Source organism: Nilaparvata lugens, chromosome 2, assembly GCF_014356525.2.
Source record: "Nilaparvata lugens isolate BPH chromosome 2, ASM1435652v1, whole genome shotgun sequence".
Lineage (NCBI taxonomy): Eukaryota > Metazoa > Arthropoda > Insecta > Hemiptera > Delphacidae > Nilaparvata > Nilaparvata lugens.
In genome coordinates, this window is record NC_052505.1 from 12,485,463 (window position 1) to 12,505,774 (window position 20,312).

Below are 20,312 nucleotides of genomic sequence, written 5' to 3' on the forward strand. Positions count from 1 at the left end.
TTGTTGAACAGTTAAGATTCCAAACTAGATTTACAAAACCTAACCAAACCAAGAGTAATTAACCTAATTGATACAAGCCGATATAGTGTATTTCAGCCCTTCTTTTCACTATAAAATATTTCAGCCCTAAATATAACAGCTCTTCACTTATAGTTATATTTTCGATTGCAAAATGAATCCTTTGGAGTGAAAACTACAAGTTACACCATTACATCACTCATTACTCCAAGAGCGTGTCCAAAAATTCTTTTAATGTCACCTATTGTAACTATGAGCAGAATCTGATGAGAAATATTAAGACCTGATCCTGAACAGCTTTGTAGGAAAGAGTACAATCTATCAATGCATGGATTCTAAGCTTGATAAGCCGGTACTGTCTTTTTATCGCACGTTATTCATCAGATTTATTATATATACTGTAATTGCACTTAAAATATCTGAAAAACTCAACATACTGATCTCATTTACTAAGATCCAAAACATACAATTGAGAACGAACTCAACCAAGCACGGTTGTATGTCTATAGCAGCCAATCAGAGCGATTCTAGAGTTGCACATCGTTTATGAATGCGGCCCTAAGTTTTGAATTACCAAAATAAATTATTTGAAAAAAATCACTATGAAAGGTTCAAGCCTCTACGTTTCACATTTGCTTCTTCTCCCAGATCTCAACCTTATTGAAGGATTTCCATGGAAATGAGACTACACATATTTCAGAAACTTATTTTTATTGATGAATATTTCTCATTCTTCAATACATTGTATATACAAAGGTCTTCATTAATTATAATAAATTATCTATACTTATATAACTTGTTTTGCAAATCAGATTAAAGATGGGGTAATGAACAGATATTTCTGTTACCATGAAGCTAGATACACAGAATAAAAGTATTAAAATATTTCTGGGGGTAACCGATTACAATATAGATATAACAAATATTATAGATACATGTTAAGCATGAATGCACTATTCTTGACAAGTAGGATTATTATCAGCACTGGATTTAAAATCCAAGATAAGGATATCAATTATATCGATACATATTATATAATATGAGATGCATATACTTTTTCATTTTTATATACGTTTTACGAACATGGAAGATAATATAAAAATAACATATTTCTCATTGAATGATGATAATAATACATGGAATGGAGTGGTTCTATGAGAGTTGACTCACTGTTTTAATCAGGCAATCGCTTTGGCTTCGGGTAGAAAGGTCTCCCAGTATTTTATGAGCTGAAAAACACATATACAAAATTAGAAGCGCAAAAATAGTTAAATCAAGGTTAAAAAGGTTCATAAATATAGACACTGAAATCACTTCGCTCATATGGGCTACTTGATTCAAATAAAAACAATATAAAAACTTTTAGTACCCTTTTATTAAAAAGTTTTTAATAAAAGGGTACTAAAAGTTTTTATATTGTTTTTCTAGTCACGGAAGTATACGAAAGCTCAGTATGTAGTAAAACCTATACAAGGCAGTACCTACACTAAGTGTCGGTTACACAAAAGCCGGTTAAATTTTAATCATGATTAATTCCACGAGAACCAATCAGAGAAGCCGTCTTATAAAAAAGACCTTCTATGATTGGTTCTTGTGAAATTAATCGCGGCTAAAGCTTTTGTGCAACCGGGCTCAAGTATTTTTAGCTGCTTCAATTCAAATTCATTACTTGAAATAGAATAAAAATATCATCCAGTACAGTATCATCTTATATTTATTGATACATAACATATTCCCTATATACTCCATATACATAACATTGGCCATTTTCAGGGCTTATAACTCTCCAAAAATGCATCGTATAAATTTTTAATGCTTATCGTAGGTTTGTAGAACAATAAATTCTCTTTGAAATGATGTATTATTTCACTATTCCAATGTTTTGTTTCATTGTTATAGAAACTTTAATGTAGTGGGTGAAATTTTCAATATTGCAACAAAAGTCAACTCAGCGGTTCCACACCTTCAACAGAGGGGATAAAGATACGCACTTTTGCTATATCTACCTACTAACTAGTTAAAATTAATCTTCAAAGTCAAAAATTGTGTCACAGACACCCCATTCAAATCACATTGTCAAATGATCAATTGTTGTAGCATTGAAAATTTCACCCACTACATTAAAGTTGCTATAACAATGATACGAAAACTTGGAATAATATACCTTTGAACCACCACACCACCTCTTAGAACAAGGGGTAGGGGTGGGGACGTTTGATATGTTTACCTCCTTATTACCCTAAACATAACTGCGGGGTCAAAAATTGTCTTCCAAACTTTTACCTCTATAAACCCTTCCTTGACTGGACCATAAATATATTTACTGGATAATATTTTCATTTTATTTCAACTGATAAATTTAAATTGAAGCAGCAAATAATACTCAGTTTAGGTACTGCCTTGTGTAGGTTGGCACTACACCAAGTTTTTATTTTGCCACTTCAATTAAAACTAGCCAAACTTTCCAAAACACTGCTGCCTCAATCACAGTTACATGCAGTTCTTATTTGAGCTCGATGATATGATACAATATTCTGCCACACCAACAAAAAATTCCAGTTATATCTATACTGAGCATCTCCTTCGGTAGCTAGAAGCCTCTCTATATCGGATTTGACATTGCTGTCACCATCTCTGGCTGAGTCTTCCATGAAGTCACCAATAGTAATTATTACTGATGATTATTTATATTTATTCATTTAACAAAATTATCCACAATATATTAAATACAAAATTAAACGAGATAGACCACTACCTCCGTGTACAGAGATAGTGGATAGACCCAAAACGGTTTACATGAGAATACATTATTGAAGATAAACAGTTCAAGCTTGGTAACGGAAACTATTATTAATTTATTATTTATAACCTCATCCTCTACAACAAAATAATACAGTATGTTACCAACCTGGGTTTGGTGATTCATCTGGTTCTCCAGATAGGTGATGATAACCTCCTTGAATTCCTTCACTCTGGCTACTTCAAATTGCTCCATCTCCTTCTTTATCATTTTCGAAATACTTTCGAATTCATCTTGGCATCTGACAACTTTGGCCTCCCACTGAAAGTGAAAAACAAAATGAAATTGACAAATCGATAAATAAAGCTGGATTCCGCACACTGTGTCAATATTCATGATTCACTGAGTGAATTTCCACATGATTCATCAGTACTCAGTGAAAATATTCTCCCCATTAATTCTAATAAGACTATTTTCACACGTTTAATGGAAATAGTCCCATTTGAACTCATGAGAATAATATTCTCACTGAGCACTGATATGTGGGAATCCAACTTTTCTTCTGGACCTTCAATAAAATAGTTTCTTCTCAATCCATTGTACTGTTTTCTTTAAATGTAGCCTAATTTAAATGTATTTGTCTTTTTTTTTTTGGGGGGGGGGTATGAACAATCTAATACAAAAAATTAAATATATAAAGTATAAATATGAATAGAGCGTATGCAAGATGAGAAGTATCAAAGGCGTCTTAAACACATTGAGCGGAAGTCACAAAAATTCATTTTAAACCATCATAGAAGCTAACCTATGTCCAATCTTAATGATTTTATTGGAAAAAACATTAATTCATAACTTATTCATACAATTAATATAATTGACAAGACGTGGCCGCCATGTAAGAGAAAGAAGCCAACAGTAACTACCTATATAAATGAAACAAAGATTGCAACAATTGTAATAAATGAGGAAAATGGTTTAAATTTTTCTCTTCTTTCAGACTAGCCTGCCAAATAAAATCGAATCAAACTTTATTCTATTGAAATTGATTACAATTTATAAGATTTTACTAAATTTCACTAGATTTAATTACTATAGTGAGGTCCACGTTATAATGGCAGTGTGTGATTCGCAATGGTGTTGCTATCCTTGTCTATCGTTCAACAAAGCAGATGGCGCTATCTCTTTCACGCATTGCGATGTTGCCACATCGTTTATCAACAATGAAGAAATTCAACTAACTGACAAAATATTTAATCTCAATCATGAAAATTCATTGTTACATCTTTAAAAAATATATTTTCTTGACAAATAAAATATGATATGATAACTATTTTCAACAATAATGAACAGTTAAATTCATCAGATATAACAGTATCAGCTGTTTGGGTGGCAAGGCTGAGATCTGGCAACCCTTTTCTCCTATCTTCCTACACTGCCATTATAACGTGGACCTCACTATAAACATAGGAATTATGAATACATAATCAATACTTATAGCATAAATTAACACATTGATTTGGAAGAATATTATTATAATACTTAATAAAAAGACTGGATATTGCCTTTTTATTCAGTTTGGGTAACTACAACAATATCACCTTTACAACGACTCAGAAAGTGATTATTATGATAATTTGACTATACTCACATCGGCTATCTCTCCTGAGGCGATATTGCCCTTGTCTGTACGATTGGACAGATCCATTTTAGCCTTGTACTCTCTCTTCTTATTCAACATCAATAATGAATGTTGCCAGTTTTGAAACACTTTCACACGTTCATGGAAAACTTCCTGAAAACAGATCAGAGTTTTTCAACAATGATAACTTTAAATTTTGCATCAAGTAAGCATATTCAAAACTAATCATTTATGTTTTAAAATGCTTAAAATTTATTAAAAACATATCAACAAGTATGCAATGTACATAATTTATGTAATCAATACTACTAGTAATAGCAACATTGAAGAAAACAACATTGAAGAAACACTATGGAATTTGAATGCTTCCTCAACATTAGACGAACGGCAAAAATACATAAGGGGTCGTCACATTGAATGAGCTGAGGATTATTGTTAGAGTTAGGGAGAAGTTACTTAAGGCTGTACAAGGGCTAAAAATAAACTTTTTACTCGAGATTTTTTTCAAAGTTTTTGATTTGTATATCATCAAGTTTTTTCAGGTAAACATTTTTTTCTGATCATTACTTTTTGAGATAAGAGCGCCTAAAGTTTAAATTTTTGGGACAGAACATTTCAAATCTGGCAAGAGATAAATCCATGAGATTTAGAGGATAGATTCTTCATGGTATTGTTGATCTAGTAAAACAAAAAGTTTCTAAAAATATCATTTTTTAAGATAGTTATTCAATTTACTAAAAATAACCAAAAATAACTTTTAGTTGAGTTATTTTTGGTAAATTGAATATTTTTACCAAAAATTGATATTTTCAGAAAATTTTTGTTTTACTAGATCAACAATACCATGAAGAATCCATCCTCTTAATCTCATGGATTTATATCGTATCGAATTTGAAATGATCTGTCCCAAAAATTCAAACTTCAGTCGCTCATATCTCAAAAAGTAATGATCGGAAAAAAATGTTTTCCTGAGAAAACTTTTTCATTTTGATAGCTTGATGATACACAAATCGAAAAACTTTGAAAAATATCACGAGTAGAAAGTTTATTTTTTGCCTTTGCACAGCCTTAAAGGTTAAGATAAGATTAGGTGTTGAGTTTTCGTTTAAATAACAATATGCTAGTATTTTTTCGGTATTATTTGTAAATTTGAAATTTCAAACAGGGAAATTTGCCATTTTATTTGACAAAAAGCCCACTGAAAAGCTGAAGGTTGTTCTTCATTTGGATTTGTAGCCTCTCGTGTCTCGTAACATTAGACGACTGATTTTTGACTATTACAATGACAGTAAAAACTTCCTGAAGCTGTTAGATGGGTTATTGAATCAAAATAATAAAAAGTTTTCTGGTACAATGATCAGGAGCTTTCTTTAAAGTTTGACGAATAAAATAAATTTTGAGATGTGTTTTAGTGCTCTTAGATCATGCATCACACGATAAAAAGCCACGACTCACCTTGATAGCTCCCAGTAAAGCAATGTAGTCTTTGAGCAATTCACACAGAACAGAAAAATCCGTGTTCGCTTGCTCGTTATGGAGAGCTTCGACCTGCAGATGAAAAATTAGTATTTCATAATGAATTTTGTTATTTTCAACATATTAATAATGAAAATTATCAATAAAAACTTGGACCAGTTCATCAATCTTCGACTGTTCTCTTTTTGTTTTGCTAAGAATGATGTCCACATAAGCTCTAGGCTTGTGCTTGGGAGATGAGACGGATGGTGATGAGCGATGAGTGGTCATGCAGCCTGTAGCTATAGATTTAGGTAATCGGTTAGAATTTTACAGTTGCTAATGAAAATAGTAGCAGGCAGCTATCTATTCAATAAAATATGAGCATACTATCTGGTTAAAATAATCACTATAATACTACTGGATTTGAGCTTGTGTTTATCTTCTTTGAAATATTAAACTCATTTTCTTCAAAAAAAAAACTCACAAAACCTTGTAAATTTGTAATTTCAATTTATTTATTCACGTATCATACAATTTTTACAACAAAATTACAACTATAAAATGAATATTAGAGCCCACATAGACTATTACGTCCGTAGACATTAAATACGATTGTTTTTGAAGGTTCATCAGTTAAAAGCATCAAGTTGAATATTTCGTATTTCATTAGGTTTTTTCTAATATAATTATGTGCATAGATTTATATGCAAGTCCGCATATCTTGGCACAATCTGATCGATCACTCGACGGAATACAAACTGTGCTAACATTATACAAAAATATGTAGGTGTAATTGAGACCTTGGAGATTTTAGGACAATATAGTCAATAATTGGTACCGGTGAGTTTAGAATAATATGGTTGATTGTTACCTTTTCTTCGACTTCGGCCAGTTGTGACAGTGCCCTCGACAGAGAGGTGTGTTCTTCGCAGTTGCTGAGCATCGCAGCGCTCTTAGCGAATGATGACGTCAGCATCACCAGATCTTTGCGGCCAATCACCAGCGCTTCCACACTCAGGTGCAGCTTACGCAGTTGCATGTCCAAGTTCTCGATTTGTAGCACTTTCTCTTCAAACCACTAGAAAAAACATTATTCATCTATAGTTTGTACCAAAATGCGTCAATATTACGTTGTTCTTCAATTATTATACAAGTGGAATTTTTCCATAAAATGTAGTTTTCATTACAGATTGAAGGAGCAGGATGTATTATTATGGAAACATAGGACAGCTTGTAGGATACAATCTTACAATAACCTCATTATCTTTATACCTTTATTATCTTATTGTAGGGTTAGTTGATAGTTAGTCCCTATACAATCTAAATGACCGCAATGTTGCAGATCAGATGTTTGGAATAAATACGCATGATCAGCTGTTTGAAATTGATGGAATTCGACAATGACGTTACAGCCAAGTTAAGGTTGGGTGTGTGGAGTGGACACATTATTAAATAATAATTGGATCTTAGACTTATTTGATAGAACTATCAATTCTTTATGTTTTCTAATTTACTCATGCATTTTCAAGTAATAATAAAATAAAGTGGCCGTAGTCAAGTGGATAAGTGGATAGTTAACTGGCTTTATAATTCAGATGCCTGGGTTTAAATCCCGGCCCGGGCAAGGTATTTTTCTCGGGCTACTCCCGTGTTTCGGATGGACACGTTTCATCGGTCCCGGCTGCCTCAAAAACAGTCTTTAGATCATGTCAGAGGCCCTGAAATTAATCAGGTGCGACCTGAAAGCTTTGACATCAAGCCTGAGCTTGCCAGGTCACTGGATATTATTGCATTTTCAAGTGTAATACAATTTTACACTTGGAGTATTTTAAAGGTGCTAGCGTGCGTGATTATGGAAACGAAGATACCGGTTCTATCCAAGCCGAATGTAATATTTTTAGCTACGAATTTTCAGCTTCAATAAAGATTATTATTCATGTGGTACGAAGATCCCGCTCTATTCAAGCCGAAGACAATATTTTTTTGCTACGAATTTTCAACTTTAATGAAGGTTATTCATGTAATTTGTAGTGTTTACTCATTGCAAAGCACGGATTACAACTGCTCGTATGCAATAAATTGAAGTGTGTAGGCTTGATTATGAACCGGTGTCTAAGATTGTTTGAAGCGCACTTACTGGATCATTTTCGTCCATCTTATACGTCATCTTGTTGACAGTTTCCCCAACCTTGTTGAAGAGTCTCATGACTCCTGCGCCACTTAAAGCCGATGTATTGGTTGCTTTGGGCAGCTCCATGTCTACAAATTGCAAAAATATTCTAATTATTGAAAAGAAAATACGTTGAAATGTTAACAAAAGTAAGAAATGATACAGTAACTTTACAGCAAATACAACTAATAATGGTTACTGTTATTTTTTTATGATGGAATTGTTTTAAATCTCCAATTAGTACCTTTGATATAGCTGGTTCAGTGATAAGAAAAATGTTGAAACTTCAGGGACGTGATACTTATGTCGTTTGTTTCTCACATAATTTGTTTTGCACTAGCCGGCAGGTCACCCAATCTGGCGTAAGCTAACTACTCTTTAATCGACCTCGTGACTGAACCATTTATAGTCCTTTAATGATTTATTGTCTGAATGACAAGACAATTAATTTGAAACATACTTTGGAACACTATCGAATGGAAATACTCGACTCACTTTTTCTATAATGGATTTATTCAAATATATTTACAGAAAATAGGTACACAACATGTATCAACATAGATGTTGACCCAGCATCTAAGTGTGATTGGTTGTAATACAAACATAAAAAGTAAACATTTGGTAAATAAGTGAAATATAGAATATTGAGGGTTAGTATCAGAAAGGACATCCGCTTGTAGAAAACTGGAGATGAGTTTTTGAAGTTTTCTCTTATAAAATTGGATGTGACAGAAAGAAACAAAAAGCGGGTTTACAGTTGTGTTGTGAGTGATGTTGTGGTACTTTTCCATAATGAAAACACAAATTTTAAATTGTCAACCACTTTTAAAAAGTGGTGTTTTCAAAAAGCGGGTTATCAAATGGTGTTCTGAAACTCTTAAAAGTCGACTGAATGATCGCCGATTTTACATAATCAACTTCAAACACTCATAACCCTCTGCTTGTAATGAGTGTCACAAAGTGTCCAACGTTACACGTCCATTACTAATTGTATGAAAGTTTCCCTAAAAATAAAGTAAATTGAATTCAATCGTTTTTCAAATTGGTGCGAAAATCGTATCTACCTGCTTCTAGAAATTCCCTGAAATCGGGATCAATCTTCAAAACAGGATGGGCCGATGTTCTGGAAAGATATCTCTCCAACGAAGCTCGCCTTCTCTCCAAGAATTCAGCAGATGAACCCTGCTCATTCTGTGCCGACATTTTTACTTTCGTTGTTCCTTAATCAGATGAAAATTCATTAGTTTTTATGATAAAAAGCGAGCAAAACTATTTAGCATCAACTGTAGTCTGTTTCTTTGTCCTTAGGTTAATTGTAAATGATGAATAAATAAATGAATAGATGAACTATCATATTTCTGTATTGAGATAACATGTTTGAGTTTCTCAAGATGATTCTAGATCTTTCAGTTACACATCAGGAAACAATGATGAATTTCGTAAGTTACTGGTTCATGAATATGATTATATTCATATAATAACTTATATTTGTTTGATTATTAACTATTTTTCCAGATTATTAGAAACAAAACCGGTGCTCTTCATGCTATTCTAGATCTTTAAGCATTGATGAAATCAATTTCCAATAAAAGGAGGATATATTTCAAGTCTTAAGCTACGTTTACACCAGAGTTGTCAACAAAATGTAGTTTACAAAAAGTTTTCTTCAAAGATTTGTCAATTTTTTGTAGAAAACAAGTTGAATGTTGTTGTGATTTCTAAGAAATTGGCAACAAATTGTTGAAATCACAGTTGATAACTCTGCGGTACACGTGGCTTTACAAGTCACATATGAAAGTTCCAGAATTTTACAAGCGTCAAGCGACGTCTAGCCTGAGACTTAGCACCATATTTCAAAAAAGTGAACCAAATAATCGCTTGATTTCTAGTATTGTTTATTGTTTTTGAAGGACGGATTCAAGGATCCAAAGGTTCAAAGAGCCCCACACGTCAACCGAAGCTTATTGTGTTCCCAAGTAGTATGTTAGTTAGGCAAACCAATACCTGTGTCCTTTACAAGAATCAGGAGTTTTCCCTATACTAACATCCCATTCATCACCCGGTTACTTGTTGCAATCCAGTGTGATATGCTTGGAAGTCTCTTCAGACTGATTAGTCCTCGTGACCTACGTTAGTTCCACTCCTGGCCTACTTTGAAGGTCCTACCGCTGAGAAAGGGGTGGCCAAGTTGCCTCTAGGGCGCCCGGCCACCCTTGACTCAGCCTCTTGATCCACATTTGTGCCTGGAGTTTCACCTATCTCTGGTCTCTTGGGTTTTCTCTTTTTGCCCCCCCCCCCCCCCGAAACTTCGCAGGGTCAGAAGCCTCACCTCTCCCAAGAAGTTTTGCCTAAATGGCCGTCCTTCTTTGAGCAGTGGTGAGTTTTGGTCTTTCCACCCACAAAAACGTGACCTACGTGAGTTCCACTCCTGGTCTTTATGTAGGTCCTTCCGCTGATAGAGAGGTCGCCAAACTGCCTCTAGGGCGCCCAGCGCCCGGTCACCCTCGACTCAGCCTCTTGACCCAAATTTGTGCCTAGAGTTTCACCCATCTCTGGTCTCTTGGGTTTTTCCTTTTACCCCACCGAAACTCTGCAGGGTCAGAAGCCTCACCTCTCCCAAGAAGTTTCGCCTAAATGGCCGTCCTTCTTTGAGCAGTGGTGAGTTTTGGTCTTTCCACCCACAAAAACGTGACCTACGTGAGTTTCACTCCTGGCTTCTTTATAGGTCCTTCCGCTGATAGAGAGGTCGCCAAACTGCCTCTAGGGCGCCCGGCCACCCTTGACTCAGCCTCTTGACCCAAATTTGTGCCTGGAGTTTCACCCATCTCTGGTTTCTTGGGTTTTCCTTTTGCCCTTCCGAAACTGCCCTGATGGGGCAGAGCCCGTGGGTTTGAAGGCAAGGCAACTTCTGGAATTGCCTTGAGGTCCATTTCAGTTGCCTCCTACAACTAGCATGGATACTGTGGGTGAATTCTGGTTTTCAACACATTCTTGAATACGATGATCGACTCAAAGCTCCCCCAACCCTCAGGGGGCAAGAATTGATTTTTAGTAACGTATATTGTAATTTGTGATGAAAATTGTTTCCACATTACAACAATAAAATAATCTAGGATTAGAATTTATAGTATACCAAGTAGCCAGGATTAATAACAGTGTATTAGCAATTTCATTACATTGATTTTCTTCAAGCAACTTTAATACATTATGTTGTTTGGCCCTGAGTATAGTTATAATCTTTAATTGTATGGATGAATAATACATAAACAAATACATGGACAATTCCATATAGAAAAGTAAATCAAGGGCGAATATTGATGTGAATTTAAAGTTTAAATAGATGATAGATACATACCCAACATATTTTTTTCTGGAGCAGGAGGAATAATTCGACCAGATCTCAAATACTTTTCAACCAGCTTATCATGAAGTCCCAAGAAATCACTGAATCTTCTTAGGACTGTGAGCTTATTCTTTTTGAAAATTGGAATGTTTGTATTAGTCTCAACTTTGTAAGCCACATAGGATCCCATTCCATCACCGACTTTAACAGTGTCAGTAACACGAATTTCTATGAATTGATCCTTTCCTTTTTTCTCGATCTGTAATCGAAGACAGTCAAAAATCAAACAGAATTCTAGAAAAATAATTCACTGAATTATGAAACACATTTTAAACTTATCTTGCATGATTTCACACTATTTTTTGGACTAGGTTTAAACGAGTTCATTCGTCGTTGAGAAATCATCTATGAAATTACTATGAATACAGTAGATGATAAAAATAGGCTCACTTTAATTGAATATTCTAGTCCATTATTTAAGTTAACTTTTCCTGTACAGACATAGTTAACTGTACAATCATAGTTTTTTCCCTATACAGCCTTAGCTGTAGCAGCTAACTGTAAGTCCCGGTTTCTCAACAGTAGGTTAAATTTTAGGGCCGGTTTCCGAGCTCGGGATTTAGCTAAGTTCTAGAGTTTAACTGGCTTTAAACTCTGGAGTCAGAAAATTGGCTTTCTGAGTCTGAGCGTTAACGTAGTTAAGGACTTAAATAGACTCTGGAGTTTAGAGATCACGTTAGACCCTGGAGTTCATAACTTCGCTTTCTGAGTGAAGGGCTTATAAGTCCAGGACTTGAATTAGATTCTCGTCTCTTTCCGAGTCAAGAATTTATCAAAAATCGTTGAGTCCAGGACTTAGAACAGTGTGATTTTAAACCCTCGACTGGGGTAGGGTTTAAATTCAAGTTCTAGACTCAACTGAGCAAACACAATTCAGTTATTATTTTGCAGTAGATAAAAAGCCAAATAGATGTCATGGAATACCTAAATTATTTGGATTAGTCCATCTAAATTCATAATTTATAGTTTGCAAGTTCATTTTGGAATAAAATTGTATTTGAATTATGCGTAAAAAACTAACCTTATTTTACGACTGTGACATAGCCTAAAAACGTTCAAGAAAAATAATAGAAGGATTGCCTTGGAATTTATATTCCAATCTGAATGTTAATTATCAATGTCATATTCAACATATCTGTATAATAAGAGAGAGTAGGGTTGTGTTTGTTCGTGAGTACGTGTGTTCGTTTGTTCGCATGAAAACATGTCAACTTGTGGATTGCATACCGGAGAAACGGGAATGATTTAGATCTCCAAATTTTGCACATAGATTCTAAAAATATCAATCTCGTGCACCTGGAAGCCCAAATTTCAATTTTCCTTCTAGATTTTTCAGAATTAATGTTCAAATTTCATCTATGCTACCGTACAATGAAGTTCCATAGGCTAAATTGTTGTAGCCCAGAAGTGTGTTTTTTTATGAGGAGGTTATAATGCTGTTACAAGACTATCATTTTCGAACGGCCGTGTAGCGTAACGGTAAAACGCTCGCTTATGGAGCCATGGTTCCTCGGTTCGAATCCCGAATCTTCCCAATGTTTTTGTTCTTAATTTTTTCCCTCGAAACGTTTTATCAATTATTTTTTGAAGGAATTTGTTTTCATTACAATTGAACTTGGATTTTATCAAATAATTATTTTTAATGTAAAATTTTGCCACCAGTACAAATGAAATGGACATAGTCTTCAACTGATTAATTTGAAATTTTGCATATAGATTCTTAATTAACCGAGGATGGTTATAAGCCTATTTTCAGTTCTTCAAGATTTCATTACGTCAAGTTATCAATTTGTCATGCTTCCGTTGATGTATAGAAGCAGCTGAACATTTCTTTTAAAAGGGACATTAGATGATAGGTATGATTGGGGATCCTATTCGAATAAAAATAACTGATTTTCTGTCGCATCAAAACCGCACCTATTTCTCAAACCGTTCAAAAGTTATTCTCATTCAAAGATACTGATAAATCATCCATCTATCCATCATCTTTACTATAATAATGGAAAGAGCTGGCTCATACACGTACGTGATGTAGGAAAATTATGTTTGACACATCATCACGTTTGAACTACTGGACTGATTGATTTGAAATTTTTCATATAGATTCTTTATTAACCGAGGATGGTTATAGGCCTATTTTCAATTTTCGAATTTTTTATTACCTACGTCAAGTTTTCATTTTGCAAAGTTTTAAAATAGACCCTTGCAAAGCACGGGTTACCTACTAGTTAATAATAATATAACCATAATAGATTATTATTCCAGTTTTTTTCATAACAAATACGTTTTCAAACGCAATAGCCTAATGAAATTTTTATTCCAAAATCACTGGTTAGGATCAATGATCAATAATAGCACAACGTAGAATGAAATGTTTCTTCATTCACCTTTCAAAGGTTTTGCTTTGAATAGGCCTACAAAGAAATCGAAAAAGTATCTTTACGAAATAGTTTGAGAGCATGCTCACTTGATTTTGAATCATCCCGCTGCAGCCAGCTGTTTCCGTTTTGTTATAATGCCAACAATACAGCAGCAAAATATTGTGAAATTCCCTCATGTTTACTGCGTTAAAGTCCTGAACTCAAATAGGTCGAGAACTTAATAGACACCGGAGTTTAGAAGATAAAATCGTGACTCAGAAAGTCAATTTTGAACCGAGGGCTTATTTTAGTCCTGGACTCTGTAAGTCCAGAACTTATAGATCCCGAGCTCGGAAGCCGGCCCTTAGTCGTGATGAATTTCACGAGAATCACGGTTAAAATTTAACCGTCTGTTGTGCAACTGGCACTAAGAGTAGTAAGATATTTGAGAAACGTATTCATACTACCAATTTTTAATAAATGAAATTAACACTAAATAGTTATGTTATGTTGAGTTCTTACAAAAGGCTTAATCAGGCTGAACACTAACGAAACTTTTCACATGCCCGATATGACTGACGAACAGTCTCCCAATACATCTGGCTGAAAGAGTACACAAACACTACAATGTTCTCATAAGTCGGACCGACTTACTTTAATAAGTTAACCTCAGATAAGAAGAGGCGCAAAGAAATGAACAACGAGGAGTCGTAGACACAGAATTTTAACCTCAATCTCGTAAACGCAGGTAAAAACAATGTATTTAAAATTTTTCTCTGTTTACCTGAACAGCACTTTTTCGCCTGCAGACTTACGTTGAAGCTACAGCCACTAATTAGTGTTCCAGCTTTCTACTAGTTAATATAGGCTAAAGAGGTATCGAACAGGCGAACCGTTGCGTTAGTAGCCAGCCTTAGTTTATGAGTGAGCATAAATAAAACCACAATCGCAGAGTAAAAGCATACATTTTCTTGCATTGCTACCGATAGTCTCTTGCATTGTATAGCAGTTACTTCCCCAAGTAGTCCATTCACTATATACATTGGTGCATGCAATTAATATTGTAGTTATGATTTTTTAATATATTATTACGATACTTACATAAGAGAAGTCCAGAACCAATTTCTTCATGCTAAAATTCATTGTACTAGATACAGAGTGGCCCAAAAACCTCGCATTTTCGGCTAATTTTCCAGTGTTCAACTATTGCTGCCAAATCTCGTAATCGGGAAGAAAAATTTGCTCTTGCCTTTTTTTAGATTATAAAATTCTGAATGAAATGAGATAATTCGGAACTCTCTAACTCCAATGAGATGAGTACTGAGTTATGATTTTTCAAAAATAAGTAAAATTTGAAGAATAAATCAATTTTGATGAATTTTAGTTTTTGATCAACAATATCTTCCGATTGTTACCATTTAGATGTAAAATTCCAAATCCCTCTAGGCGTATTTTTGTGCTCTTCGATCTGAGATCAGGTAGAGCGCTCTATCTCATATAGATTTCTGAAATCTGGAAAATGAGCCGAAAATACGAGGTTTTTGGGCTACCCTGTATCTAGCACAAGGGAATTTTGCATGAAGAAATTGGTTCTGGACTTCTCTTATGTACCCAAATAATATATTAAAAAATAAGAGCTACAATATAAATTGCATAAAATAATGGGAAGAATCGGCTTATACACGTACGGGATAGGAAATTCACGAATGACGCATCATCACGTCTGAGCTACTGGACTGTTTAACTTGGAACTTTGCATATAGATTCTTTATTTACCGAGGATGGTTATAGGCCTAGCCTATTCAAAGTACTTCAAGATTTCAGTAGGTCAAGTTTTCAGTTTGTTAAATTTCAAATTAGACCCTTGCGGAGCACGGGTTACCTGCTAGTTTAAAATATAAAAACAGCTTTTGAATGACGTTTGAAATCATATAGCCTATCTATCTACCTGTATTTGGCTCACGCTTGAAAAAAGTTATAAAAGTAGCTTACATATATTAATTATTCTTTACCTCTTCAGCAGTAGGCAGTTTTTTCTGAACAGGTGTAGAACTGAGAATACTGGTACTGTCAGGAATGACTTCATCAAGAGGTGTGCTCGGCAGAGGAGCTCTCTGTTGCTGTAAAAGAAACACAAGTTAAATCTGTTTCTAGATTGTAATTATGTTACAGTATTAAAATTAAGTTTGTGGTTTACACAAGTTCAATCCGGTTGTAGATTGTAATAGTTAAAGTATTGAAAGTAAGCTAGTGGTTCACTTGAGTCTTTGTTAGCAAAAATACAAAACATCACCAAATTGAATAATAGTTATAGTTAGGCCTAGTCAAGTTCAGTGATCGCCATTGAATCTCTCCACGTGTCTAAAATTTAGCAACAGAGAAAAAAAATAGTGAAACATAGTTTGGCTGATATATTCAACATTTTCATTTCTTCATTTCAGGCATTTTCTTTTCTGTATTGAATAAAACGACTAGATATTTTTCAAGCAGAGATTCATTAAAAATTAGCTTTTCTGTATCAATGTTGGAGACCGAGTGAACACTTCACTGAGAACGAGTGAAAGAAATATTACTACTGTTACCGAATAAGATTTTTAAATGAACGTGAACTCACCGCAGATAACTGCAATTTGGGAAGATAATCGGGTGATTCATTGTCATTGGACTGCCGGTTGTTCTGCTGCTGTTGATGACTGGTGCTTATGTCCTGAAAAATACAATAAATTATTTATTGGCCTTCAATTAACTTGGTTAAGACTTGGGTTATCACTTTGAGTGATGGTGATTGGCTACCCATATTTCAATTTGAAGCAATATTTCTGAAGTATATTTCAAAAGAAACTAATATTTTAGCCGAACACCAAACATGAAAGTGTGAATCCTAAATCTCTATTTCTAGTAACTTACAACTATAGTTGCCCAAGCGAAAATGGGTCTCTCAAGGTCAATGTTTCCTCTTGACACCACCACCCGTCTCTACCAACACTGTTGCCACTTTGTACTAAGGGTGGCTAGCAAGAGAGAAAGTGAATGTGTGTAAGAGAGAGGGTGTGAGAGTGAAGTATTGTTTTTGTGAGGAGTATTGTTTGTCTTCTCTGGATCGTTGACTATGACGAGGACAATAGAGTTCACAGTTTTACAATTGTATTGTAATGTATTGTACCTGATGATTATATATTATATATAATACATATATCTTTCAACAGCTGTACTGGTGTTTGAATGAGAATTGATCAAATGAGAATTCATACAAATTGAAAAATGCAGTGAAGTGGACACTACATGAATATTGAATAAAATAAATAACATTAGCCTACATCACTCCACTTCCAATTGATCATTATAAAAGTCTTCAAGTAACCTTTATGAAGTAATAGCTCAGTTTATAAATAGTTGCATTTAGAAAGAAAAATCTAATCATGATTATAAAATTGGATTTCTTGATGTCATGACTCAAGAAAGAGTTATATACATTATACATAACAATATTCTTTCCCCCATTTCATGATGTTGAAGAAGATAGCGGAGGAGGTAACGGGGGATGTTATTGTTCTAACTTCAAAAAATGACACAATAGAACTTTTGAACCTGACGTGTTCAAAAGAATTTGTGACAGGTAGTGATGGAAAAGAGGAAGAGGGAAGGTATGAGAAGGAAAGAGCGATCTTCAGGGTGTAGAAATATATATTCAATGTATATAGACTGGTTGAGTGAGGGGTGGACAACAGTGGCAACATTGCAGTGGCCTTGAGAGACCCATTTTCGCTTGGGCTACTAGAGGTAAGCTACTATAATTTGGTAACAGGTAAAAGTTTCAACTTCGATCAGAGCAGGCTATTTATTCATTTGTCGAAAAAAATAATTTATATTGATTTTTAAAAATTGACGCTATTATGCTTAATTTTATTCAAGATTCAAGATTCATTTATTGTCAGAACACTTTAACAAAAATGCAAGACAAAGTCAACAATTGAATAAAAAAATTCTAAAATATAACAATAAATGTCATCACAGTCACATCGTAATATATACAAAAAAGACAAAGATAAGCAAATTCTATATAATATAATAAACATTTTTAAAACAGGTATATCACAGTTAAGAAAATACACAGACATCACCACAAATCCTCATAACCATATGGACAGCAGTCAATTAGAATCTTTTTAACAGAAAACTTAAAACTATTAATATCACATTCTTTAATATGAGCAGGCAGTTTATTAAATAACCTCTTTCCAAATTCAACAAAACTTTTTAAAGTTAAATGGTAATTGCACTGTGATAATCTAAGTGCTTCTGCTTGTCTTGTAAAATGATTGTGAATATTACTATTTATGGGTAAGATGAAAAGATTTTTTCTGGTATACATCAGACATTCAAACACATACAAAGCATAAACAGTCATAATATTAAGTTTTTTAAACAGAGGTCGACAATGTGCTCTACTATATACTTTACAAATGATCCTTATGGCCCTTTTTTGTACAACAAAAAGTCTCTTCATATTGGTATCTCTCCCCCATGCCAAAATACCATACAACAGGTGTGACTGAATGTAAGCATAATATACAGCTACCAACACATCAATGTTAACAATATTTCTTAATCTACATAACATAAAAATGCCTCTAGATATTTTCTTACCCAATGAAAAAATATGATTTCCCATTTCTTATTACTCTGCAATGTGATGCCAAGAAATTTGACATAACTAATATCTGTCTTACAACAAAAGTCAAAATCCAACAACTGGGTCTTATCTTTATTGAGACAAAGAAAGTTAGCAGCTGTCCAGTCCTCAATAGTTGCATTAATCTGCCCCAATACATTCAAATTGGTAAAAAAATTTTCACACTTAATCTGGACTGCCAGATCATCAGCAAACATAAAAACCTTAATATCTCCACTACTTATAGCAGCTGGCAAGTCATTAGTATAAATAATGAAGAGTATAGGTCCAAGTGTGGAACCCTGGGGTACACCTGTCTGAACCTTCAAAAAATGAGAAAGAGAACCCTTATAAAAAAAAGCCTGAAATCTATCACTTAAATAGGAAATGATAAGAAATAAGTTAAACTGCTGCTTTAAATGGGTTTTAAAGTACTAAAAATGATCGAAAGCTAATAACTAAACTAGTTACAACTTATAGGTTAATTCTACATAATTTTCATCTCAGATAATGCTTTTTGGGATTAGTAGGTAATCTAGTTAAAGCCCATTGAATTGTTATAAAACATTTAAAATTTAGATTATTAAAAATTGCTTAAGAATACTTACGTCAATAGCAGAACTAAACAAATCATCACTATCGTCGTCTTTTTCAGATATATCTACGTTTTGAAAAGGAGATTCGGTACCGTTGTTATCGGACATTATTGTACAGAACAGTGTTATGAACCGCAAAATTACTACACTACTTTCCACTACGCTGAAAAAGATAACTTATCTCATCCGATTAGTTATCAGACACTATAAACAGCAAAACCATACAGCTACATACAAAATTGAAGAGGAATTGACATTACAAAATTCCTAACCATCATCCACATCAACAAGATTTTTTTCCCAATAAACGATAATTATATCGACTTATAGAGTATCGACGTTTATAGATAACAGAAAAGTCGATGTATCGAATATAACGAGAAACCGATATTTCCATTGTGAAAATGATTATCGATCGATGTTGGTCGATCATACACAGTCGATAGTTAATTAGTGGGCACTAAAGGTACAGTATGCCACAGCCTATCCCTTGGCCACACAAAAAAAAGACAGAATAGTATATTTCGCACCTAGGGCCGAAAATGAGACTTTTCCGGCTCGAAATCGGTTTTCAAGTCCGAGGCTGTAGGCCGAGGACTAGAAAAGATTAAGAGCCGGAAAAACATTTTTGCCCATGGTGAGAACGTTATTTTTCGCCACACAGAAAAATAAACAATATAAATATGAGAATAATTGTTTATTAGGCACTTCCGAACGCAAAAGAGGAGCTCTAGCAAATCTGAGGTAATCTGAATATCAGGAAATTGTCCAAGTATTTTTATTTTTTATTCTGATTTGTCTAAATAACCTAAAAGATTATGTTCAATTATGTAAGAGGTTGAGTTTATATACTTTTTATTCTTCCAAATGACAATAAGATGATATTATTATAAATGTTTTGATTCTTGAATAATAAACACAAATAATGAAAAGTTTTTTATCAGCTGTTTCAGCACACTTGAAATTTGGCCAATCTGAATGTCAATGTCAACAATGCTTGTTGTCGTTGACTTCGGAAGTTTAGGTTATAAGTTCTATCCTACTCTGAAAATCGAATTTGAATAGTTTATAATATATATCTTATCTGTATTTTATTCATCCAAATAAAATGATAGTATCTTATTGCAGAATTCTTATTCAATTCTAGAAGCATAAACTGATTCCGTTTCATAAACCATTTTGTAAACACGTTCACATCAAATCAGAATCAGCTGACTTCAAGGTTATTTTACAGCCCTAGGGCCGTAAAACTTTTA

The 20,312-nt window shown here is 34.0% G+C and overlaps 1 protein-coding gene across 1 annotated transcript; it reads right to left on the reverse strand.

Annotated features, from left to right (window-relative positions):
- Positions 1 to 712: 712 nt before the first annotated feature.
- LOC111057298 (sorting nexin-2) lies at positions 713 to 19,377 on the reverse strand. The gene is made up of 11 exons (XM_022344723.2): positions 19,069 to 19,377; positions 16,403 to 16,495; positions 15,801 to 15,908; positions 11,381 to 11,627; positions 9,090 to 9,245; positions 7,993 to 8,114; positions 6,727 to 6,933; positions 5,853 to 5,945; positions 4,407 to 4,550; positions 2,927 to 3,079; positions 713 to 1,247 (listed from the first exon to the last, which is right to left on the reverse strand). Exons 1-11 carry the CDS (start codon positions 19,162 to 19,164, stop codon positions 1,197 to 1,199), a joined length of 1,470 nt encoding a protein of 489 aa, XP_022200415.2. The 5' UTR covers positions 19,165 to 19,377; the 3' UTR covers positions 713 to 1,196.
- Between the last annotated feature and the right edge of the window lie 935 nt (positions 19,378 to 20,312).